Here is a 24,105-nt window from a genome sequence, read left to right as displayed (position 1 = left end):
ATGTTACATTCTCAACTGCATTTGGCTCTTTGTCAACGAATACAATGAATGCACAGATTAGTGTTACAGTGAGATTCTTAAAAATGAAATCATGAGGTATCCTTAAGAAAAAAAAAAAAAAAAAAAAAAAACGTAAAATAATGTGTTTTAAATTTTCAATCTGTTGAATTTGTGCTTTATTTATCGTGAAATTTTTGGCAACATTATTTAACTCGTCAGGATTTAAACTATAAACTAAGAAAATTAGTAAGAGAAAAATGACAATTAACAATCTTACTTTTCACATTTCGCGCGTTTTAGCTCGGTTGTCGGGCAAACAAAAATATTGTTAATTTTCTTTTTTTCGATACTACTTTTACCGTCTACCTTATGACTATACATTCGAATTATTGTGAAAGATAATAAAACGACATTAACAATCTACAATGTTCTTCCACATCTAAGTATTGATCTATAATCAGTAAATGGCGTAAAATAGGGAGTGTCGGAACATGTCATTTAATTAAGCAACCACACCTTCAGCCTTCTGACACTGCCATGAGAATTTCTCCTTCAGTCAGAGGTTGTCTTGTTGAGAGTGAATATGCGTCGACACGTGCTCGACAATCCACTCGACAAAATAATTAATGTTTTTCATGTAATTAAATAAAAATTACAGATTACGAATTTCTAAGTCGTATACTTTTCGATACTGATATATTAGAAGGAATACTTAGATCCGAACTTGGTCGAAATTTCACTTGGAATCTTCGAAACTCGGATTTAAGCGCAATGGAAGAGACAACGTTACCGAATACTTTACCCTTCTCGGGCACCTCGTCCGTATCTCCCTGTTCATCCAACGAAATTTCTACCAAGATGGGGGACTGCGTCGAAAATGGGGTGGAACAATGGCTGGAGAACGACTTTTTAGGATTTCGCGTCTGGCAGCTCGTCGGGATTATTCTCTCCATTCTACTGAGCATCATCGTCGGATTGTGCTGTTGCATTCGTTTCCGCGTGCCCAGAACGAAGCAGGAGATCGAGGCAGATTACATTCGCAAGAGAATCACCAAGAATTTCCGCAACGAGCTTTCAAAGATCAGCAACACAGAAATGGACGAGATGGATCTGCAAAAAGGTAGCACAATTTCTGTTACAAGGATTGCAAATAATTATACAAAGACTCGGTATGAGATTTAATTAATCAAGAGGAAAGAAAAGGGAAGGTACATGTATAGAAAGAATAAATATCTAAATTTTAATAAATATCTAATTTAATTAAATATTTAAATATCTAATTTTTTTCAAGTGTAAGTTAAATATGAAAAAAATCAGGGAAAAAATATATTTAAGACAAAAAAATAAAAAATTATATTTGAAATTAATTAATTATAATTAAAAATTGTTTGATATCGATTAATTTATTATCAGGACACTTTTCTATGAAGAGATGAAGTTTATTTTATTTTAAAATAATGCATGCTCTCTGTAATTTGACTCATACACGCCTTTTTCTTTCATCTTGATGAATCTTGAAAACATTTTGAAATGGAAAGCTAAGTTCTCTTTTCATATTGCAGCTCTGGAAAGGATCCGAAGTGATTTCGAGGGTCACGAGTCTGTGATAACAAAGGAGTGCGTGGAAATGACGCAGCGAAATACCCATGGCTTTCGATCCAGATTCAACGCCGTATTCGGTGGAGCCCGTGTGCGTTTCAATCAACCCGAGCACACCAAATTGAATGCCACGATGGCTTTTTAGTGATAAAAAAATATTTCCTCTTCCTCCTAACAAGTATATTTCTACAATTTGCTTGTGGTACTTACAATTTTAGGGATATCGAGAGAAAAAGAATAACAAAAATAACAAATATAAAGCAAATTAATTTATATAAAACACCCTTTTTTAATTTCTTTTTCTTTTTTTTTCTCATATCAAAGCACGACGGGGGCTAATAAATTTATATAATACTTTCATTGACTAAATATAATCTTTATTTCATAGATATATTTTACACAAATTTATTTACTTTAGCATGCAACAGTGATCTATGTAGCAACGAATAGTAATGCTTCAGAAAGCACTCCACGGTGTGTTATAATAATATTCTTTTTCTATCGTGTTAACATTTTGCTATCAATTAAATTTTTTATATTGATTAATTATTTGTACTCTCTTTAACCGCGCTTATCGTACATCGATTGATCTTTTTTTTTTATTTTCTATATTTAGTAAAACTTGTTGAAACATAAATTTAATGATTAATCACAATTTATGAGATAAAAGACGAAAATTATTATTAAAATATAAAATTAACATAATTTTAAAAAATATAAAAAAAATATATAATGAAAAAAGTAAAACAAAAAATGATAAAGAAGATTACAATGTATAACGAAAATTGACATTAGTGTGAAATCAATCTTGAGATTTTTGGTCTCTCATTGACTTTATTGAATTATGATATTAAAACCAAAAAATGTGATTTTTTCTTCTTGATTTTAATGTCATAATCCAAGTCATTCTTCTTGATTTTAATGTCATAATCCAAGTCTTGATTTTCTTCTTGATTTTAACGTCATAATCAAGTCAGCGAGGTAAATAAAAAAATCTATTTAAATCTGTTCAAACAATATTATAATGATTTTATAATTACTTTACACATAAATTTATTTATTAAGATTAATTAAGATAAAAAACAAGAGGAGACTCTTCTTCTTAAAAAGATACGTAATAAGTTTTTATATTAATATTAAAGATAGGAGAAGAGAAAATATTTGACAAAGTAAAAGACAATGGCATGCGTTTATGAAAATGATTTATTAAAATCAGAAAAAAACATACACAAGAAACCGAATTGTTGCTTGAACCGATAATTTTGATGGTTCCACAGCAACGGCAATATATTTTTGCGTACGATTTCGTGTGAAAAAAGGAAAAAAGAAAAGAAATCAAGTTTATCGATTCGACGAACAAAGGACCGCAGCAAGAATTAGATTGCTAATCCAGATGTAAATTATAACAGTCGGAGTAACTCAATCGCGAGAGCTAGTTTATCATAAAAATTATTCTCGAGGGAGCGAAACAAGTACGTGCGTATGCGCAACCTGTCATCTCTTTTCATATATTTTATAAATAAGGAATCACTATATTAACTAACTGAACATAAAGTAGGAACAAAAGTGCTAAAAAAAAAGAAAATCTGATATCTTCCATTTTTATCGCGTCAATAACTGATAATGTTAAATCGATCTTATATTCCGCGACAATTTCGATGGATACGCCGATGTAATACTGTTTCTAAGTATGATCCAAGGAAGATTGACAAGACTGATCATCGCTCTCTTCTCGCGTATAATTTTCTATAACGCGATATTAATGATCTTAACAAAGTAGACAACAAAATCTGACCTCTCAATGGTACCTCGATAGATTCCTTTGTCTTAATAGAGAATTTAATTCGAGGATTGATAATCAAGATATTGAAAAATTTCCTTGTCTCTCTATGGACTTTAATCTCACATTTGAAAACTCCTCATTTTTTTTCCACGCTCTCGAGTACATGTCCCGAAAATTAAAAGATTAATAGCAATGTTCGCCTTTTACACTTTTGCCGAAGAAGAATCCAATTTATATTATATTCGAGATATTGTTAAATTCTTAAATTTTATATTTCCTTTCGTTCAAATCCTTACATTCTAGAATCTCCGAATGCTCGATTTAATTTTCAGAATCTCGCATTCTGCGAAATAGCCTGGATCCTTACACTCTACGATGTGTCGAAGTGTTTTCTTCTTAAGCTTTAAGATCTTTGAATCCTTACATTCTAGGATCTTAGATTCTAAGGTCTTTGGATCGTTAGGTGTTAGATTCTAGGAACTGTGGATTCTTAGGTTCTACGATCTTTAAATTCTTGAATTTTTTTGCGCCACTTATATAGATATTCTAAAATCTTGGAATATTTGTATATCTCTCGTAGAAAAAAAAAAGAAACGTGTGAGCGCTGATACAATACTTGAGTCGTATATTTCAATATGTATTTAAATGAATATCAAGTGAAATTTCAATTTAGAAGCAGAAAATGTATGATATCTTAAAAGCGCGTCGTATAAGAGAGGAACTTCGATCGACTAGAGGATCTGTAACGACACGCCAACAAAAAAACGTTTCATACAAAAATATAATAAACACACAAAGTCGGTATATTTTCTTCTTCCGCGGGAGAAAAATTCGAAAGATTTGGAATATTGTTACAAATGTTACAGCGCTCTTGTGGAAAGGCAAATTTTAAAACCCAAAACTGAATAATTTAGATCTTAATATACACTATGCAATTCACATTTTAAACATTTAGCATCACGAAGCCGAACTTCGTGACAGTTTGTGAACGAAAACTCATCCGAAAGCCGTCTCAAAAAAAACGCCATCCATTTTAAAAATGCATTATTTATCATGCATTATTACTGTGGCATGTATTTTTTTTTTTTTGCTTTTTCGACAGTAGGACCTTCGGAAAGTTACAACTAATGCGCGCGCGCGCGAATGTCTATAGATGGATTTACGAGATGATAACTTCCTCGGGATTTCTTTAATCGCTGAAGATTGGCCCGAAGTGATATAGAAATAGAGATAGAGAGATACAAGCAAAGAAAGATAGAGAGAGAGAGAGAAAGAGAAAGAGAGCTCGCTACGAGGTAAGAGAGGCGTGTCTCTTGATAAAACGAGTCGGAGTGATGTCGCGACGCACAACGTCGGCGGCGACGACGGTGGGCGTCTACGCGTGCCTTCACGAGATCTTGTTCCGCCACCACGAGAACTTCATCTTCGGGCTGAGATACTGGAAACTGATGACCGAGTGCGGGATCAGGGCGAATATCGGTAGGAAGCTGCCGCAACTGCGGCTCTTGGGCTCCTCGTCGCTCTCCGTCGTCGTTTTGCTGGGAACGGTGGTGGTAGTCGTCGTCGTGGTCGTCGCCGCTGGCGTGGAATAGGGGTACGGGGTCGACAGCGGATTGCACGTGATATGGATGTCCTCGAGATTCCACTTGTTCTCGCTCCTCGCGTCCGTCTCTCTCTCCGCGAGGCTCCTCCTCTTCTGTTTCTTCTCCTGGGCAGCGGCGCTTGCGTATCGCACGACGCCCTTCTTCTCGAAAACGCTGCCACCGATGATCTCGCAGTTGAGAGACGGGTTCCTGAGGGACGTTTTACGGTAAACCTTGGATCGCGAAGTCTTGGTCGTCGTCGTCGTCGTCGTCAGCGTCGTTGCCGTTGTCATCAGCTGCGGCAACGATGCCGATCGAACTGCATCTGCGCTACTTCCACCTCTCGGAATCGTACTGGAGACGTTGCGATCCGGAGAAGCGGATGTCTGCGAGGGAGGGGAATACTCTTCGCCTTCGCTCCTCGGGATCGTCGCGCTCACATCGCTGTCACGACGATCGCAAGGTGCGAGGCGAAGAGGAACGGAGATTTCGCGCGCTTCATTGGTCCCGGGTTGCGGGACGAATGAAGCGTCCTTGAACCCTCAGCTCGGGAAGCGCGAGAAGAAGGCGCAAGTCAAATCGTAATTCGGGAAGCGACAATATTGCACGCCTGTGCGCAACCAATCGCCAGAACGGTTTAGATAGTCGGATCGCTCCTCGAGGTCACGCGGACAATTGGCCGCCGCGGATTGCTTGTTGGCGAAGATGGTCACGACGAATTTCCCGGGCTTGAAGGTATTCAGCACGCGACGAATTATCTCGTCGTACGACGTCTCCGAGACGTTGCACTCGAATGACACGTAGGAGAACTCGGGCTCCGGCGTGATGTGGATCGTCATGTAGCTGCCCTGAAGAGAAATCGAAAAGATTAGTATTATTTTGGCGTATCCTAATGAATATTGATAATTAAAGCTCCCTTATCGCGACATTAGAACCATTAGATTGTATGAATTTTCTGCAATTTGATATTGAATATGAGGCAAATTTATAGGAGATTCTTTCAAAAAGTTATTTATAAATCATGAGTCAAAATAAATCTCGATTAATTATTAATGTATAAAAAATGATGAAAAAATCATTGAAAAAAGATCTTACATTTGTACCATCAAATGCAAATAATAGCATGAAGGAAAAACTAATTTATTTTAATATACATAATATTTTAATATTCAATATTTTTTAATATTTAATTATTTTAATATACATAATAAATAAAACTTTTCGTTTGTGATGTCATGCAAGGAAGAAGCTTTAATTAGAACAGCAAGAGAGAAGGAATGATGCTATATATAAAACATTATTTATATATATTTTATAAGAGGCATTTTTTTCCTTATTTATATTTATTTTCAAGCTCGACTTACATTCTTAGACACGCCGTTCATAGAGTATCCGCATGGCTCGAACAAGAAGTCGTCTATAATCATGTTGGGAATGAGCTTATCGATCCCAGACTTTACTGTCGCCTCGTCAGCAGACGAGCAAACATCCCTAGTAAAGATTGACATTACATCAGGATCCAGCTGGGTCATGAGTATCTCCAGGGTCTGATCGGGCTCTGGCGGATCTTGCAGAGGCTTATCGCGGATAAGAGTGTAGAGATACCAACAGTCCGTCTCGGGTGAGCCCATACAATAAGCCTCACCATCTAAAATACGAGGTGAAGCTACATGATTGAACGCTTTTAAATTTTTTCCAAAAATTCTCATCTTATCAATAGTCAAATAAGATAAAAAGAGAGTCCAAGAATTCGAGAGAACTTAAAACTTTGTATATCCTCATTTTTATTTTTATTTTTATCTTTATCTTTTTTTTCTTCTCTGATTCTCTAGAAATAATTGAAGGAAATGCCTGACAAAAAAAATAATAATGAGAATATTATTTTAAGTAAATATTACTATAAGAGAATATTATTATATATTATTTTTTATATATTATTATTATTATAATTTATATATTATTATTATAATAATATTAATAAGAGAATATTATTTTATAGTATGAGATTCAAGAATTAAAATTTCTCGAGTCTCAAATCTGTCAAAGTTTTCGATTTCGAATTCAAACGAAATGACATATACGAAAATTTAAAAACTCGCATATATAATCGAGTCGAGGATTACCAGGGAAGAGGGAATCCAAGAGAGCAACTTCCTCCTCGAACGTCTGATGCGGAGATATCTGGAGCTCCGGCTTCTTGTAATTCTTTCGGGAGTAAAAAACATTCTGCAACAAACGCGAAAGGATGCGATTAACGATGATATTTATAAAAAAATAAGAAAGAAGGTGGTCAACGAAATTCAAAAGCGAGAAGCAACGAGATGAAAAAAAATTACTTATTCCTTGAAAAATACATTATACTTGACTATACGGAAAGAGGGACATTCTTCTTTTGAAAATATATTTAGTTTTAACATGGAAATCTTGAAATGAGATTATACTGCATTAATTAAAGAAAAATATAATTGATTGAATAATTGCTAACTCGAATGAAGCCATTTTATATAGTTCAATCGAGAAAAATATATTCTTATGACTTAAGATTTAATTTTCTTGAATGGAAAAGAAACTATGTTGGATAGAAAATAACATTTTTAAATCAAAGATTATAATTTTCTTAAAGTAGAATTAAATAATTATATATTCTTGAGGTTACAATTACAATATTAAAATAAAATGATAATATTGTTGAAATTTAAAATTATTACATTCTTCGAAGAAGATTAGAAATTGTTGCGTATATACGAAACAATGAACGCGTTAGTTTAAGTATATAGGTTTTGATTTGACACTTCTTTTTTTTCTATGTAATGAAATTTTTTCCTGGACGAATTCAAAATATTGCTCGTTATAATGATCATTCTCCGATTCTACAATTTCCGAAGATTGATAATTTTTTTTTTTTTTTTAGAAGGGAGGCCTCCCCTTAAATCGCCGTCCGAGGGAGAGGAACCCGAAATTCTCGACGAAGCCACGAAGAAAGAGATCTCTACTCGTCCGACTGCTTATTCGCAGTGCGAGCGACAGATAGCGCGAGGGGAAACCACGTTTCGAGTAAAGGCGCATATCGCGAGGAGAGATAGAGGCGAGATCAATAAACCAGGAGGCGGCAGAGAGACGCGTCTCGCGGAGGGACCACGTATAATGTCGCGTTTCTTATCCGCGCGCACTAGGTCAAGTTATATAGCTAAGCACACTCCTGACAGGAGGAGAGGAAGGAGCTGATCCCCTTTTACTGCGCGTTTGGTGTCGAATTTTCACAGACACCATCGTGGCCTCAGGGATGAATCCCTTTGCTTTTGCCTGTTATAGATAGAATTTTTGTCCCCGGAAATATTGAAAAAATTAAATCCTATTCTTTTTCGAAGTGTCTCTGGTATCCGTCTCCTTTCTTTGAGCTCTCCTCATAATTTCGTGGCTTAGAGAACCGATAGATCTACGTCGATTCTTCGCTTTCAGGGGCATCCTTTACCTCGACATCGTCGAAGCCTGTGTACTCCTCGACGAACTCCAGGAGAGGCTCCAGACACTGCAGAGGCGTCGTGGTACCACAGGTCTTCAAGATGAGCCTGCGCTTGGATACGAACATGCTGCTCTCGCTGCGGATAAGATAAATAATCGATTAGACATTTTTTCTCAAGTATGTGACTTCTGTTAATCTTCAGCATTCCTCTAACAATCTACGCAATAATGTCATTCCATATTTGAGGCATAAATTTGGAAAATTTTATTTTCTGTCAAGAAGAGGAAATCAAAAGGAAAAGAAACTATTCTAGGATTAAAGAAGGTTCGGGAGGTGATTTTCTTTAAGGACGAAAGCTCTTGTTTGACTGGACAATTTTATTTAAAAACTCGCTTAATTTTTATTCCAAATTTGACGTACGTAAATTAACAGCACGATTTTAAATAATTGCACGATTAGCCATTTTTCTCAAGTACGTGACTTCTGTTAATCTTCAGCATTCCTTTAACAATCTACGCAATAATGTCATTCCATATTTATTTGAGGCATAAATTTGGAAAATTTTTTTTTCGGTCAAGAAGAGGAAATCAAAAGGAAAAGAAACTATTCTAGGATTAAAGAAGGTTCGGGAGGTGATTTTCTTTAAGGGCGAAAGCTCTTGTTTGATTGGACAATTTTATTTAAAAATTCGCTTAATTTCTATTCCAAATTTTACGTATGTAAATTAACAGCGCAATTTTTACAGGATCATAAACCAACATCCTTCACTAATGACTTGTGTGGTTGCGATGGAGCAGAGTTCGCGATACTTGGAGTTACACTATGCAAAGTCGCATACACTTAATAGAGTGAAGAGGGAAGCTCCTCTTCAACAAGTCTATGAATTAGTTTCTCTTTAATTTTAATTACTTTTGTATTTTCGCTAATTACAATAATTAATTATTTATTATCCGGGAGTAATATTGCATGGGCTATCAAACGAAGGTCATCAAAAAGAATGAAGGTTATTAAAAGATATTTGCTTGGCTGTCGTTGCCGTTGCTATTTTTGGATCTCTGCTTTACTATTAGAATGTTGAAGACAACTCGTGGAAATATCGTGGATACACGTGAATCTGAATCCCTGCCATTACGTCAGAGCCACGTCAGTATCGCTGTCGACATATTATCGTGCGATAATTCATTCATTCATTCAGAGATATAATTGCGTTCGTCTTGATTACGCTATCGCGAATCGAGGGACGATAAAAAAATCTGCTTTATCCGCGATAGTTTATTCCAGTTTGGAATTAATTACACCGATCCGCGAAAAATAGAAGCGATATTCCACTTATCTCTATGATTATATATATATATATATATATATATATATATATATATATATATTATTATAATTTTCAATAAATAGATCGAACGAGAATCATTTGAGATAAATTTAAAATGTTAATTTATAAACGTTTTTTTTTCACTTATAAAATTAATTAATTATCTGTCAATCAGTTTATTTATGCAATCTATCTAAGCTATGTTATTTCATTTGTGCTATTTATACATTTAGCATCATTAGAGTGTAAAAGAGTGTTTTTTTTTAATCGTTCTTTTTTTTCTTTATTTTTTTTAATATCGCGAATTTTCCAAGCGATTTATTTCAAATTTTAAACTCCTGGATGTAGGTGAATATTTATTTGCAATATTTGCTCCGATTTGTAATTTTTATTTGTTCGCGATCAAGTGAAAGCCGGAAAGAAGCGTCGTAAAAATTGTTTTAAAAATAGATCGTCAAAGGTTATCGGCGATAGACGTTGACCCTAAGATTCTCGGTAAAGACAACGAGAGCGGTACCGCAAATCTTAACTTGTCTTACGAGTGTCTTAATAAGAATGTACACGATAGACGGACACCAAACGTAATTGTATAGTAGTATGTATATTGGATTGATACGAAGAAATTCCAGGAATGGAGGAAAAACCAAAGGTTGAAAGGATTCAGACGTGCGAGTAATGTTTATTATTATTTGAATGTATCTTCGACAGGGGACGTAAAAAAAATTACACGACGAGTAACATGAGGGACAGGGGGTTTGTTGGATTTCATAGGATACAGAACATGTTATTATTTATTTATTATTATATTATTTATTATTATATTATTTTATTATTATATTATTTATTATTATTATTATATTATTTTATTATTATATCATTTATTTATTATTATATTATTTTATTATTATTATTATTATTTATTATATTATTTTTTATTTATTATAAGGTAAGTAAAGTTTCATTTGCGTCTACATAAAAAATTATGATGACTGAGATCTAATAGACCCTACGTCCCTTGTCAAAGATAGTGTATTCATTTATCAATTTTTAAAAAAATTTAACAGGAAATCTTCAACAATCCTTCTTGGTAATACAAAGATAAAGAAATGTTAGAATATGATATTAGCGTCACTTATACGATTAGAAATAGTGACAATAAAAATCGGTGTAAAGATAAAACAATGATAATAAACGTCGATAAAGAATTAACGATAGTAATCATAGCGAGTTTCGTATTCTTCTCGACCTCGTTCCCATTATAATTTGTAATGCGCGATATTGCCTCCATTTAACTCCAAGAATCATGAGTTTTAATATTGCAATTGTAAAACATGATAAGTACATATATTGATTTACGATCGGTGATTATATGAATGCGAAATGTTTCTGTTTTTCCTTCAAGTTTTATGTAAGATAATAATCTGAATTTTTTCAGAGAGATAAAGATAAATTAAAAAAAAAAATTCAACAACTTTTCTCGGAATGAAAGAAAAAGTATATAACGAATGTTTAAATTGATGAAAATTCTCGCAATTAAATTATCTCGGAAAATTTGATAGATATATCGATATTAAATTAAATAACAAATTAATTTTTTCATAAAAATTCAAGTTAAGAAAGCGCAACTTAAATTAGTGTAACTGAATCAAGTAGAAATCTTTAACTACAATGAATGTCTCTTAGTTCTTTCTTTGGATCATTTTCAACAAATTCAAAGAATAACAAAAACATATGGCTTGAATTTCAATTCTCATTGTCAACGACTTTCGTCTTTGAAATCTTAACGGTTAGACCCGACAGAAGATTTACAGTCTTTTGTTAATGGTCTTCTGGAAATTTACAATCTTCAAATAGAAACTTATATTCTCCATCAATAGAGATTTAATGGTAAATTAAAATTTATTAATAGAAACTTATAGGCTTATATCCATTGATGGAGATTTATTGATAAATTAAAATTTATCAAAGACAAATAAGTCGATAAAAATGAGAACTAAAGGTCAAGATATATAATCTTTATAAGAAGAGAAGATTTCTACATAATTTAGTTGTGCCTATTTATTGCGCTTGGCTTTTATTAGCACACTTTCTACTCGAATTTTTATATTTAATATATTAAAGTCTTATGTGTTATATTTAATAGAAAATAAAATTCTGTTATATTCTTAATTATATGTTATCTTATAAATCTTATATATTATATGTTATATTTAATATAAAATATATTCTTAATATATAAAATCTTATTCAATATAAAATTTTTATATTTAATGTATATTAGAGCTTTTTCGTTTTTCATTAATAACGTTTAATTATTAATTATTCCTTTTATTGCATAAATAATGAAAGATAATATAAGGTGAAAGTTTCGAAGGAATTTCAAAAAAATTTCTACAAAAAGTCAAAAGAAGCCGATGAAAATTAAAAAAAGATAACTTAAAAGCATTCAATAGCACATCACATTTTTCTCTTTCTTGAAAGAATGTGATGTGCTATTGAAAACTCAAAGAAAAGAAAAGAACCTAATATTTTCGTTTCATTTATTTCTTTCAAATATATTCTCTGCTTTCTCTTCGTTTTACTACATCATTTTATCACAGTGCCCTTTTTACTATCAAGATTTTTTTCACATCACGTTTTTCTTATCAATCTTGACTGATTTTGATAGGAGACACTAGTCTATTCATAGCAAAATAAACTAATCTTGACGCTAGTTTATTTTTTGCTATGTATATACAGGATGTCAGAGCAATTTATTCCCAAAAAAAAAACTCTTGCAGCTCAAGAGATTTTTAAAACACTATGATAAAGTATATTTTCATCGAGTACTTTTCGAGGTAAGAGGCTTGAAATAATTTCTTAACTTTCACATAAACCATAAAATATCTAGTAAAATATTCATTTTTCGATTATCTTAATACTTTTATGTACAAAATAATAAGGAATCAATTGATGTAAAAAAAACACATGATTGTTTCGAAAAAAAAAAAAAAAAAAATGTAATTGTCAATTACAAATTACATATTTTTTTTGTACATAAAGTATTTAGATAAAAGTATTTAGATAAAATAATCGCAAAAAGAATATTTTGCTAGATATTTTATGGTTTATGTAAAAATTAAGAGATTATTTCAAGCCTCCCGACTCGAAAAGTACTCGATAAAAAAAAAAAAAAATTATTATATCGTTTCGAAAAGCTGTCGAGATAAGCCGCAAGAGGTCTTTTTCGGGGGAAGAGATTGCCCCGACACCCTGTATATTCGTATTCCAAATAAACTCTAGTACTCCTATTACAATTTTTCGAGCGAGAAGAGAAGGAAACGATGGACTCGGGGAGCGCGATTCGAGGCGGAGGACCCGCGCCACGAGGGTTGATCCGCGCGAAAGTGTCACCTTGACTATATTTATTCCTCGGGGTAGATATCGCGACAGGAGCAGAGAGGAGAGCGGCACTGGGTCGACCCGCGCACCCTCGAATATTCTGGAACCGGGGCACGTCGCACCCCATCCCGTCCCACCCCCCGTTCCACCCCGTGGCGTCGCGGCCGGCCGGGCCGGACGGTGCATCTCTCTTCTCCATCAAAACAATTCGATATATCGATTATACAGCGCGCGGAGGGTGAGTCTCGGAGCGTCTCTCCCCCCGCTCTCCCTCCCCCTCCTCCTCGGAACGCCCCGCGAAGCGCCAACCCGCTCTCGACCTGCCTCGCGCGTCACGAAAAATTGCGCCGTTGCACCCCCAACACACCCGCGCTTCCTACCCCTAGGTGCCTCGACGATACACTGAGGGAAAAATTTGTTTGAATCAAATAAATTTGCTTTCTTGAAACTTTTCCTCTAAATGGAAGGAATTGTTTATTTCATTTAAGCAAAAGCATTTAATTTTAATTAAATATGCATGTTATATTAAGTACATTATTTTCATTTATATATTTTTTATATTTAAATACTATCTTCGTAAAATATATACTATAATTTGTTAAATTAAATATATTATTTTTTTAGAAAATTTAAAATTTTTGAGAATAAAAAATGCATTTTGATAAATATTTTGTAAAATTAAAATATAAAGATATTTAATTGAAAATTATATTTTTTTAAGCATATATATTTTTTTAAACATATGTAAATAAATACTTAACTTAAGCAAACAGACGTTTTGAATACAAGTAAATACGTGATTAATACCCGCCAAATAAATAGCTTTCTTGAGTTAACTAAAATTTGTTTATTTCAAGATAATTTTTTCCTCAGTGTATCCCCCGTCGTTGGTCCAATGAAAATTTCGCGTATCATCATTAGACTAATGACGCATTTTTCGACCAGAAAAGCGAAATTTTATTGCCCGACTATCTCGATGTCGATAACTCTAAATTAAAGCTTCTTGAATTTCGCTAGCGTCGAAAATATGATTTCCTTTCGGAAATGTCAGACGACGATTTTTCACAAGAGTGAAAAATTATTAACGGATTTTTTTTTAAAAAAAATTTCTCCCGATATTGATGCAGGTATCTTGTTTTAAACGAACAGAGTCTCAATAAAGAGCCCCGAGCGAATTCTTATCTCCTACTTTTTTGAAATTTTTTATTTAATATTCATTATGATATACTTTAAGCACAGTCAGAATCTTTTGAAACTATTCAATTTATAATTTTCAAAAGTTTCTTTTAAGCTTCTAAATGAAACTGTTTATCAGCTATTTAAGGTTCAAAGCAGGAGAGAAAGAGCTCAATTTTTATATAAATTAAATTAAATTAAATTAATATAATTTAAATTAATATAATTTAATATAATAAATTAAATTAATTCCCCAAAGTTATATAAACGAAAAAATTGAGATTGAAAGTAGGAGTAAACTTTCGATTCAAGGCACATCACATTTACTAAAAAAATTAAAGTCAATAAGATTCAAACGAGCGCGGAATTAAATTCGCAAATAGATTTCTTGCTTCTTGAATTTTGCTAGCGTCGAAAATGTGATTTCCTTTCGGAAACTTTCCTGTCAGACGACGATTTTTCACAAGAGTGAAAAATTATTAACGGATTTTTTTTTTAAGAAAAATTTCTCCCGATATTGATGCAGGTATCTTGTTTTAAACGAATAAAATGAAACTCATTTATCTTCAATTATGATTTAGATAAAATTATGATTCATACTTTCTCTTCTTGCCGAAAACGTCTTATTTTTATTTTAATTATTAATAACACGAAAATATTTTATAAAAATGCACTTTGACACGTTCCTCTTTTGTTAAAATATTCGGAAAAATAAAAATGATAAGAAATTTAATAAAACGAACAAACGTGACGGATTTTAAGTGATATAAGCCGAGTTTTATCGAACTTTTCAAGTAATTTTCGACGAGCATATATCGATTTTAGAAAAAAACATCGCTGAAATAAGTATGTAAATAAACGCAAGAACGTTAAACTCTCAAGAATATTCCATTTCAAGGAAGAAGACTTCAAGGAAGAATTTATATCGAGAAGAATTTATATCCTTTTCAAAGAAAAACTTAATTGTCAGACACAATCGCGTATCTATCTTCCTGTGTATAAATAAAAAAAATAAAGGGGGATTATTAATTCGAAGCCTTCTTAATTAGTGCTATTCTACCAAGGATTCTCCGTCGTTATTTCATATTGGATATACAGTTGAAACTTTGATAAGATCTATACACATTCGAGATTAGATTAGGGTAAGAACACTTGCTTATCAATGATCCCCTGGAGTTTCGAGGAAAATGATATTTATTATTTATTTATTTAGAATAAAATTAGGAGAGTTATAATTTTTATTTACAACACTCGGAGTTATTTATGACTCGAAAATCAGGCCTTAAAAAAATTCCCTAATGATTCTCATGGGTTCCTTTACGAGGATCCGGCAGCGAATTTATTACCTGAACAAGAATTTCGTCAACTTTTTAGACAAAAGGACTTACCTGAGAACATAAGCGTCTACTTGATCGCTGCGACAGAAACTGATGATCTCGCAACGGACCATCTTCAACAATGATTCCCATTTTTGTCTAAAAACAGAAAAAGAAGCTCGATCAGCCGGATAGGATTGTAAAGTTTATTTAAACGATTAGACTTATCATTGTTGCACGCACGTGAATTTCTTAAAATTATTTAAAAATTACATTAGAGAGATACGCAATCTCTCTCTCCGATAAATTGGAGGAATTTATTTATTTTTATAAATAGCTGTGCTCTATATATGGTATCGAAAAATTGATAAAAGTTGATGCAAACACTGGATTTATTTGATGACTCGACAAATATTTAATAAAATACTACTCTAATATTACATAATATTTAATACTAATACTTTTAAAATATTACTCATAATATTTAGTAATAATAAAATAATGTTATATATAAAAGAATATATTTAATAATAATAAAATATTGATATTTGATAATAATATATTTAATAATATTTAATAATAATATATTCACTAATATTTAATAATAATAAAATACTAATATTACCAGAAGTAAATTAGATCGATCTTTGTATAAATGAAACCCTTATTACGAATTTCGTTATTATAATTCCCTCAAATATATCTTTGAAGAGAGATTCGCATAATCATAAATATACAAAAAAATTTATAGGGGAGAAAAAATAGATACACAAAGCTTGATTTTTTATTTTACTATTTAATTTATAACCGAATTCTCGCTAAATCGGATATTCCACGACGTTTGTTTATCTGACTTGCAAGACCTTGACTCTCTAAACTGAAATAATTCATTTTTTCTTCTCAGCGAGCCATTCAAGCGACGACATCAAGGGAACCTCGTCGTCGACCTGATCTCCCGACAACGTCGAAAATCTCGTCGGAATTTCGCGCTCTCCTCCTCTCATCAGCCGGCGACGACGACGGTGGGCTTCTAAATTTATTGTCTCGCCGCGATATGCAGAAATAAACGACGGTGGTCGGCATTGCCGGCCTACTCGTCTAAGGCGCACCTTGCGAGGTTCAATGACACCCTCGACGTCGCACGTAAACAACCGCGACAATAATCGGCCCCGTGAATCGGTTACGTCGCTATCAATCCGCGGTTACGTAATACGTCGCCAACGTGACCGCCACATGTGAAGTTGAGCAATTCCTCGTCATCCACGCGCATTATCGATTACTTTAATTACTCTACATCTCTCTCTCTCTCTCATCATTCGAATACATCTTTCACGGTCAAACGTTTTCAAGAGTGCTCTCTTGACGCATACATTTCTTTCATCGTCCAAGACCCATACAGCACAGAACATTGCAGCAATATTATTATTATTGTTGTAATATTGCAGCAATATTACCGCAATATTGCTGCAATGTAATTCTGTGCTGTATGGCTTCAACTATCCTGGGACGATACCCATGCAGTATAGACCATTGTTGTTACATTGCAGCAATATTGCAGCAACATTGCAATACTTATTAATGAGACAATTGGCTACCGATGACGGGAAATGACGTTAGAACAGGACAGAAAGAAGAAATATTACAATATATATGCGCCAATTATTTTTAAATTTTGACAACGCGATAACTCTATCTTTGACACCCGAGAAAGATTCTTCTTCTCCAGCGATCTGACCCAGGATCTCTCGCGATCTTTGCAAACGCGAGTATAAGGTTCTCAAAAATTTGCCACCCCCTTACATCGCTTTACACATCATCTGTCATAGAAGACTTCTCGGTTCCCATACAGCACAGAACATTGCAGCAATATTGCAGTAACGTTGTAATATTGTTGCGACATTCCTGCAATATTGCTGCAATGTTCTGTGCTGTATGGGGTTGCTCTTGTCAAGTACGACGCTGGTGGCTGGGTCATTCTCATATTCAGGATCAAAAAGTGCGTATACACGCGACATCGACCGGGACGACGTGAACGATCCAACCTAGCTTACCAGGTAGCTGCCAGGCGTCGACGCCGGCGCGACTCGTCATCGTTCATCCTGGCCGAGACCGGCGTCGACTGTCATCGTTCTCGCGGGGAGAAGGAGGAAGAGCACAGCAACAGAAGAAGGAGGAGGAGGAGGAGGAGGAGGAGATGAAGGAGAACGAGCGAGACGCCGGCGGGCGGCGTACTTACCGCGGTATCTGTCGGAGATCACCCTGGTGCTGCTTGAGGCCCTTGGAGCTGGTGAACCAGATCTCGAGGAGCTTCTCGACGCCCTCGAAGAACTGCACGTTGTCGGCGCAGTCGTCCTTGGTGTCCGCCATCCTCGTCGTCGTCGTCGTCGTCGACGTCGTTGTCGTCGTCGTCGTCGCTCGGTGCCCGAAATTGCGGATCGGCACGCAATTATTCTCCCTCTTTCTCCCTCCCACTTGTTTCTCCTCGCGATCTCCTTCCGTGTCTCTCGCACTCGTTTCTATGGGTCCCACGGATCGACCCGCTCGAATGAAATTATACGCGGAGCGGACACCCACCAAAAAAAGCACTCTACTCCCGGTGACGCGCGCTCGTAGACTGACTTGACACACTGACCACACACCAGAGGCACACACTGATTGACTGATTGACGGACGGGATGGTCGCCGGTGCTGCCAAAGCACGCCGCTGCGCCGCCGCCGTCACCAACCAACCGCCGCGCTGCACGGTTCGCGCGCTTCTGCGCGCGCTCCCGCGCCGCGCGCGGCGCCGCGCCGAACCGCGCCCGACGCTCGCGCATGCGCGCGCGATCGACCGTGGCCGCGAGTAACGGAGAGCTCGCACCGCGCCCGGCGTTCGAACGTGACGTCCGGAGCCAATGGGAGAGCTCGTTTCCTAGGGCCGAAAATGTCGTCGCCTGAAATTCGCGGTTTTCATTGGACGAGCGCGACGCGGGATGAATCCTTCGTAAATTCTTCCGGAGCCAACCTGATTCCGATTGTTGCTTTAGAATTACATACTTTTGAAGAGAGAAAATTTCGCAAGAATAAAATTATTAAAATACACAATTGTAACTGTGTAATTTTAATTGATTTACATTCAATAAAATATTGTTAATAATTGATATGAATTTTTGAAGAGAATATAAATTAATAATATTTACAGAAACGCTTTTCTGTTGCGCGATTCATCATTTCGACTAATGATAACAGATAGTAATAAATTTTGATTTATATTTAATTTTTTCATTCATATCAATTCGTATCAATGAAATCAAACATTTAGTAGGTTATATAGTCAGTGATATATCACGTGTTCGTAATTAAAATGTAGTCATTTAGAAAATGAGAATTTTTTTGTTTCAATTATACAACAAATTCTTAAGAAAATGTAACTTTCTTATTAAATTGTCAGATATAATCAATAAATAAAATGTAAATAAATAAAATAAAAAATGAGGTTTTTTATAAATAAAATATAAAACAAAATACGTAAGCGAATCAATAATGATATTTATCTATTTTATAAAAAAAATAGATCCTTATAAAAATTTCTTAATCGCTTTGATTATTGCAATTAAAAGGAAATACAAATTTAATTTCTTCTCGTTAATTTAGAAAATATTTGTCTTATATTCTTCTTTTAAAAATAAAGTCAAGCCATTTTAAAAATTATTAAGAAATTATTAAGAAAGAAATGTGTACAAGTTATTGATTATCTCTACTTTTCTATGTATTTTCAAAATGGCAAGATTTATGTTATTATCAAATTTGTTGCTTCTAAGAAATTTGTGCCAATTGTTTGCATTGTATAGAGATTGCATTATCTTTATTTAAAAGAAAGAGAGAGAGGCACAAAGAAAGAGAGAGAGAAACAACAAAATTTTTACAATAATTTGAATATGGTGATTAAAAATTTATTGAATAAATTGCACATATGCTGTCAATTTATGATCAACAAATGTTAAATATTATGTTATCAATAATGATTCATTAATTGATAAGATAGGAGATACAAATTTTATCTATAAATTAATGAAATGTACAATAGTACATTTAATCTTATTGTGCAGTTTCTTGATTTGTGTCTTTTACTTGATTTGTATCTTTTACTTGGTTTGTGTTTTTTACTTGGTTTGTGTTTTTTACTTGGTTTGTGTCTTTTACTCGGTTTGTATCTTTTACTTGGTTTGTGTCTTTACTTGGTTTATGTCTTTTAACATTCCTTGTGGTAGTTTTTTTATCGATACGTCGTTTTAGTGATTTCTTCAATGACGGTTTCTTCACCAGCACATCCTCATCCATAGGTTCAATCACTTGCCCAAGCTTGGTGTTGACTGTCGGCTGTATTATCTGCAAATGAGCATTCATCGGGACGAAAGTCCGACTGATGGGAGCTCTGATGTTCGCTTCGTAGTCCTTGATTCTGGTGAATGGATACGGTAGTTCGCTAACGCGGTGTTTCTTCAATTTTTTATCATCGTTCTCGAATATAATGACTTTGCCCTGGTTTTCGGGTCTGCGCGGCGCTTCTTTAGGCATGTTCAATATAAATCGTTTCTTTTTACGACGTATTTTACTCTTCTTGATGTTTGGTCCCGTCCAATTCCCCCATCCCGGCAAGCTCAGATCGATGCTCTTTGGCTGCGACTTTTCTATCTAAAATCATTTTACAAATGTTAGATTGCTAAAACAGCTTCTGTCAATTTTTCAAAGAAACATACAATTTTATTTGACATCTATGATCCATTGCAAACAATAATATTGATTTTACCAAGAAGGAAAAATCAATATCATTATGTGGCAAATAACATAAACATTTTTATGTGAATTTTTACGTGAATAAATTTTAAAAAATTTTTATTTACCTCTTCCTCCTGTTCCTTCCTAAATTCCTCGACAACATTGTCGTCCGCGAATGCCTCGCTCATTATTTTGTGCATTTCCTCTTCTTGATCACAATTCTCCTCTTCGCCTGTAACTATATCTGGTATCTGTGTCCTTAAATATCTTGATTTCATATTTAAATATTTTGTTGGGTCTATTTCCACTGCATGGCTATTATTAGTCGGTTCCTGTTCTGCACTCGCTGTTTTCAAACTCGTTAAATCTTTATCCGTCTGCGCGTTTTCCCTAGAAGTCGTTTCCTCCAGTGGACAATCCAAGATAGGTTTCTGTTTGGTATTTTTAAATTCGAGCTTCGATAAATCATCTTCGTTCTGTTTCTCTTTCTCCTCTTCCTTTTGTTTTTCCACGTTATTCTTTATTTTAAATTTGTTCTTTACGTTTTGCAACCTTAAGTCTACTTTATGTTTCAGTTTTTCTTCCATGGAATCAAAGATTTCATTTATGTCTTGTGATCTGTATTTCTTATTACATAATTTACTTTCTGTTTCTTCTGTTTTACATTCTTCAATCTGCCATTCAGATGTAGCACCTATAGCGTTGCATAGATTTTCGCTCTCCGCATCGTTTGTATTTTTGCTTTCCACATCATTTGCATTTTCTTGTAAATTATCATTACTTTTCTCTACATTTATTATTTTGTGATGTACTTTATTATTACATAATGTCACCTCTTTCTTTTCCGATGTAACTTCATTCGAAGTTTCGATATTTTTTTCTTCTTTGTCCTCTTCTTTTTTTTGATGCTTCTCATCCCAGAATCTTCGATACTCCTTGATAAAGTCATCAACTTCATTCTCAGTTTTCACATTGTTTTCATTGTCATTTTTTAATAATATCTCATTTGCATCTTCCTTTTCTTCCTCCTCCTCATCACTATCTATTCTCTTTAATTTTTGTGTCAATTCTTTGCTAATGGCCAATTGATTAGCAAGTACCTGTCGAGTCTAAAAAAAAGAATATATTATTACATTAATATTATTATATTAATTTATTTTAATTTTTTATTATATTTATATTATTATATTAATTTATTTTAATTTTTTAATAATGCTTACTTCTTTGTTATATTTGGCTCTGATCTGTTGATTCTTAGCCCATTGGCCTGTGTTCTTGTGTCTTAACGACATTCTCTCTTCTGCGCGAGTCTTATCTAACTGTTCTAACTTTGCCAAAGCTTCTTCTGGATCAGTATTTTGCAATTTCTCAAACTCCTTCAGTTGTTGCTTAATCTTATCTTTTTTTTGAATGCGATGAAATTTCTTGCTTTTTATTTTACGCTGTCGACGCGCCTTTGCCTCTTGGTACGACTAAAAATATAAAGAAATCAGAATCAATATCTCATCAGTATCTTTTTTTTTATCTTTTATTACTAATCTTCTAAAAAATGCATATTATTTATATTATGTATCTACCTGCTGTGCTCTGAACTTGGCAGCTTCCATCCTCCTTATTATCATTTCTTCTGTTGTCATTTTGTATTCATTATCTTTTTTTTCTTCCTCGGCAGGAGGATATAGTAACGATGGATCTACTTCCTCAAATTTTTTCATTAGTTCAGATTTTGTTTTGAATCCTCTCAAAAATTGAGGAATTTTTGAAGCATCTTTCACTTCTTCTGTTCGTTTTAATGGGAAAAACAGCCGATCCGCTGTTCTATTCCTAGCAACTACGGCATTCCATTTGTTCAAATCCTTTTTGACATTATCGTATCCAACTGTCCTTTTTACCTGCAAATTTTAGATTTTTATAATTTTTGTTTTGCTTTCGTATTATTTATAATTATATTTTTATAGTCAAAATTCAAGAAAATTAGTATTATATACTTCAAATTTTTATATTATTAAAAAAATACTTTAAAATAACAATATATTATAATCCAGAGGCAGTTTTACTCGATTGTAATTTAATTATTTCAGATTGTCACCAAGACCAAGATAAAATTAATTTTAACGAGAAATTAAATTATTTTTAAACAAGATAATTTATTAAAGGATTCCGTAAGTCAACTAACTCTTTCAGCGGATAGTTTCTCCAATACTTTAGGAAACACACTCTCTTTTCTCTTTCTTCTTTTCTTGTGCAATTTATTTATGTTTTGATCTTTTTTTTGACTTCCCATCAATTTTTTTACATTCTTATCTATCACTCCACTTCTTGGTAAAGAGTTTTCTATCGCTTGTATAATAGGTTCGATTTTTTCCGCCTTCTCTCTGTAAAAAGAAAAAGATAAAAACGTCAATACCACAAATTTAATCAGAATTTTAAGGCCCGTTTAATTGCACTCTCATTAGTCCTTACTTTCGACGTATATCGAGCTGTCTCACAGTTTCGATAAGTTTCGAATGATGTTGGGAAACGTCATCATCGTTGACGTCTAAAATCTGATTGATTTCGGTGTCACTCATCTTCGCACAAATTTTTTTTACTAATCAAGCTTTGCCGAAAACGTTCAACTAACCACGTGCTTACCATACATCTTCCATCAAATTCTGCTTATTAGGTTAAGTTATGGCCGAGCTGTGAGGCATAAAGTACGAAAAATTTAGATCGCATCGATACACGTGCCAGAGATATGAGAGATGTCATGGCGCGCTTTTAGGTTGATTCCTGGAAGCGATGCTCCCTCTATGGACATTAAAAACGTGGACATGAACTACCAAACCAATGTCCACGAATGTTCTCAGAGGGTAACATATATGTCCCTGATAATATAAATAATGTAAATAAAAATATAAATAATTTAATTAATAATAATTTATTATATAAAATATTAGTATGTTCTTTCTTTTCATACTATTATTTATATTATATATTTATATTATATACTTATATTATATATTTATTTATTTATGAATCTTCTTTTTCTTTTTCTCAATATCATTTATTTATTTATTTATTTAGTTTGCTCTCAGTCTTTTAAAATGCAAAACTAAATATTATAAAACTAAATATTATTATTACAGATTTGAGTTTGGAAAAGCGCGATAAAACAATCGAATCATTCGCAATTCAAATCATTAGCATAACAAAAGGTTCCATGATACATCAATCGTTTATAATTAATTGATTTAAAATAAAATATACTTCTATAATTTAAAATTTAAAATTAAAATTTATAATTTAAAATTCCGCGTGTATATGTAATACATAAAATATTTCGGCAGAGAATTATTAATAATATCATGTTTGGCCTTGACATATAGCAAGCGAGCTATACATGTCACGGCTTTGTTATCATTCGCACGGTAACATTCGAATAATAAAGTAGTAATGTGGGAAACGCTTCATATATTATCAAATTCTTTTTCCAACTCGATCGTGATTAATATTGCAGAAATCTAAAATAATAAATTATAATTTCCATATGAAATCCATTTTTACGAGCAGAAATTATTTCTTTAATATTTATAAATATTTATAGAGATCGAATACAATGTCTGCAACGTTTTATCGCTTTATTTTTTAATTATTGAAATATAATTCGAATTGTGAGAACGCGCAATAAAACAATTGAGTCGTGGATCTAAATAATTAATATAATGAAAGACTCCATGATA

The 24,105-nt window shown here is 33.5% G+C and overlaps 4 protein-coding genes across 4 annotated transcripts; 1 reads left to right on the top strand and 3 right to left on the bottom strand.

Moving 5' to 3' along the window:
• The first annotated feature begins 100 nt into the window (after positions 1-100).
• Positions 101-1,874, top strand: LOC105257179. The gene is made up of 2 exons (XM_011267636.2): positions 101-1,120; positions 1,563-1,874. Exons 1-2 carry the CDS (start codon positions 772-774, stop codon positions 1,742-1,744), a joined length of 531 nt encoding a protein of 176 aa, XP_011265938.1. The 5' UTR covers positions 101-771; the 3' UTR covers positions 1,745-1,874.
• Positions 1,875-2,742: 868 nt separating this feature from the next.
• Positions 2,743-5,507, bottom strand: LOC112638680 (exocyst complex component 5-like; the record flags this gene model as incomplete). Its single annotated transcript, XM_025410796.1, has 1 exon — positions 2,743-5,507. A coding segment is annotated over one exon (738 nt), but the record flags the coding sequence as incomplete, so codon positions are not given.
• LOC105257180 (S-adenosylmethionine decarboxylase proenzyme) lies at positions 5,460-18,348 on the bottom strand. The gene is made up of 6 exons (XM_011267637.3): positions 17,862-18,348; positions 15,698-15,784; positions 8,438-8,564; positions 7,089-7,191; positions 6,330-6,613; positions 5,460-5,813 (listed from the first exon to the last, which is right to left on the bottom strand). Exons 1-6 carry the CDS (start codon positions 17,990-17,992, stop codon positions 5,508-5,510), a joined length of 1,038 nt encoding a protein of 345 aa, XP_011265939.1. The 5' UTR covers positions 17,993-18,348; the 3' UTR covers positions 5,460-5,507.
• A 1,187-nt stretch (positions 18,349-19,535) lies between these two features.
• On the bottom strand, positions 19,536-23,064 carry LOC105257181 (U3 small nucleolar RNA-associated protein 14 homolog C). Its single transcript, XM_011267638.3, has 6 exons — positions 22,847-23,064; positions 22,560-22,758; positions 21,961-22,275; positions 21,604-21,855; positions 20,509-21,492; positions 19,536-20,299 (listed from the first exon to the last, which is right to left on the bottom strand). The coding sequence occupies exons 1-6, from the start codon at positions 22,951-22,953 to the stop codon at positions 19,703-19,705; spliced, it is 2,454 nt and encodes an 817-aa protein (XP_011265940.2). The 5' UTR covers positions 22,954-23,064; the 3' UTR covers positions 19,536-19,702.
• Positions 23,065-24,105: the final 1,041 nt, after the last annotated feature.

The sequence above is a fragment of the Camponotus floridanus genome, unplaced genomic scaffold (assembly GCF_003227725.1).
Source record: "Camponotus floridanus strain SB8 unplaced genomic scaffold, Cflo_v7.5 scaffold35, whole genome shotgun sequence".
NCBI classification, from domain to species: domain Eukaryota; kingdom Metazoa; phylum Arthropoda; class Insecta; order Hymenoptera; family Formicidae; genus Camponotus; species Camponotus floridanus.
The sequence above is the reverse complement of the archived record's forward strand: the minus strand, read 5'-3'. Positions and strand labels throughout refer to the sequence as shown.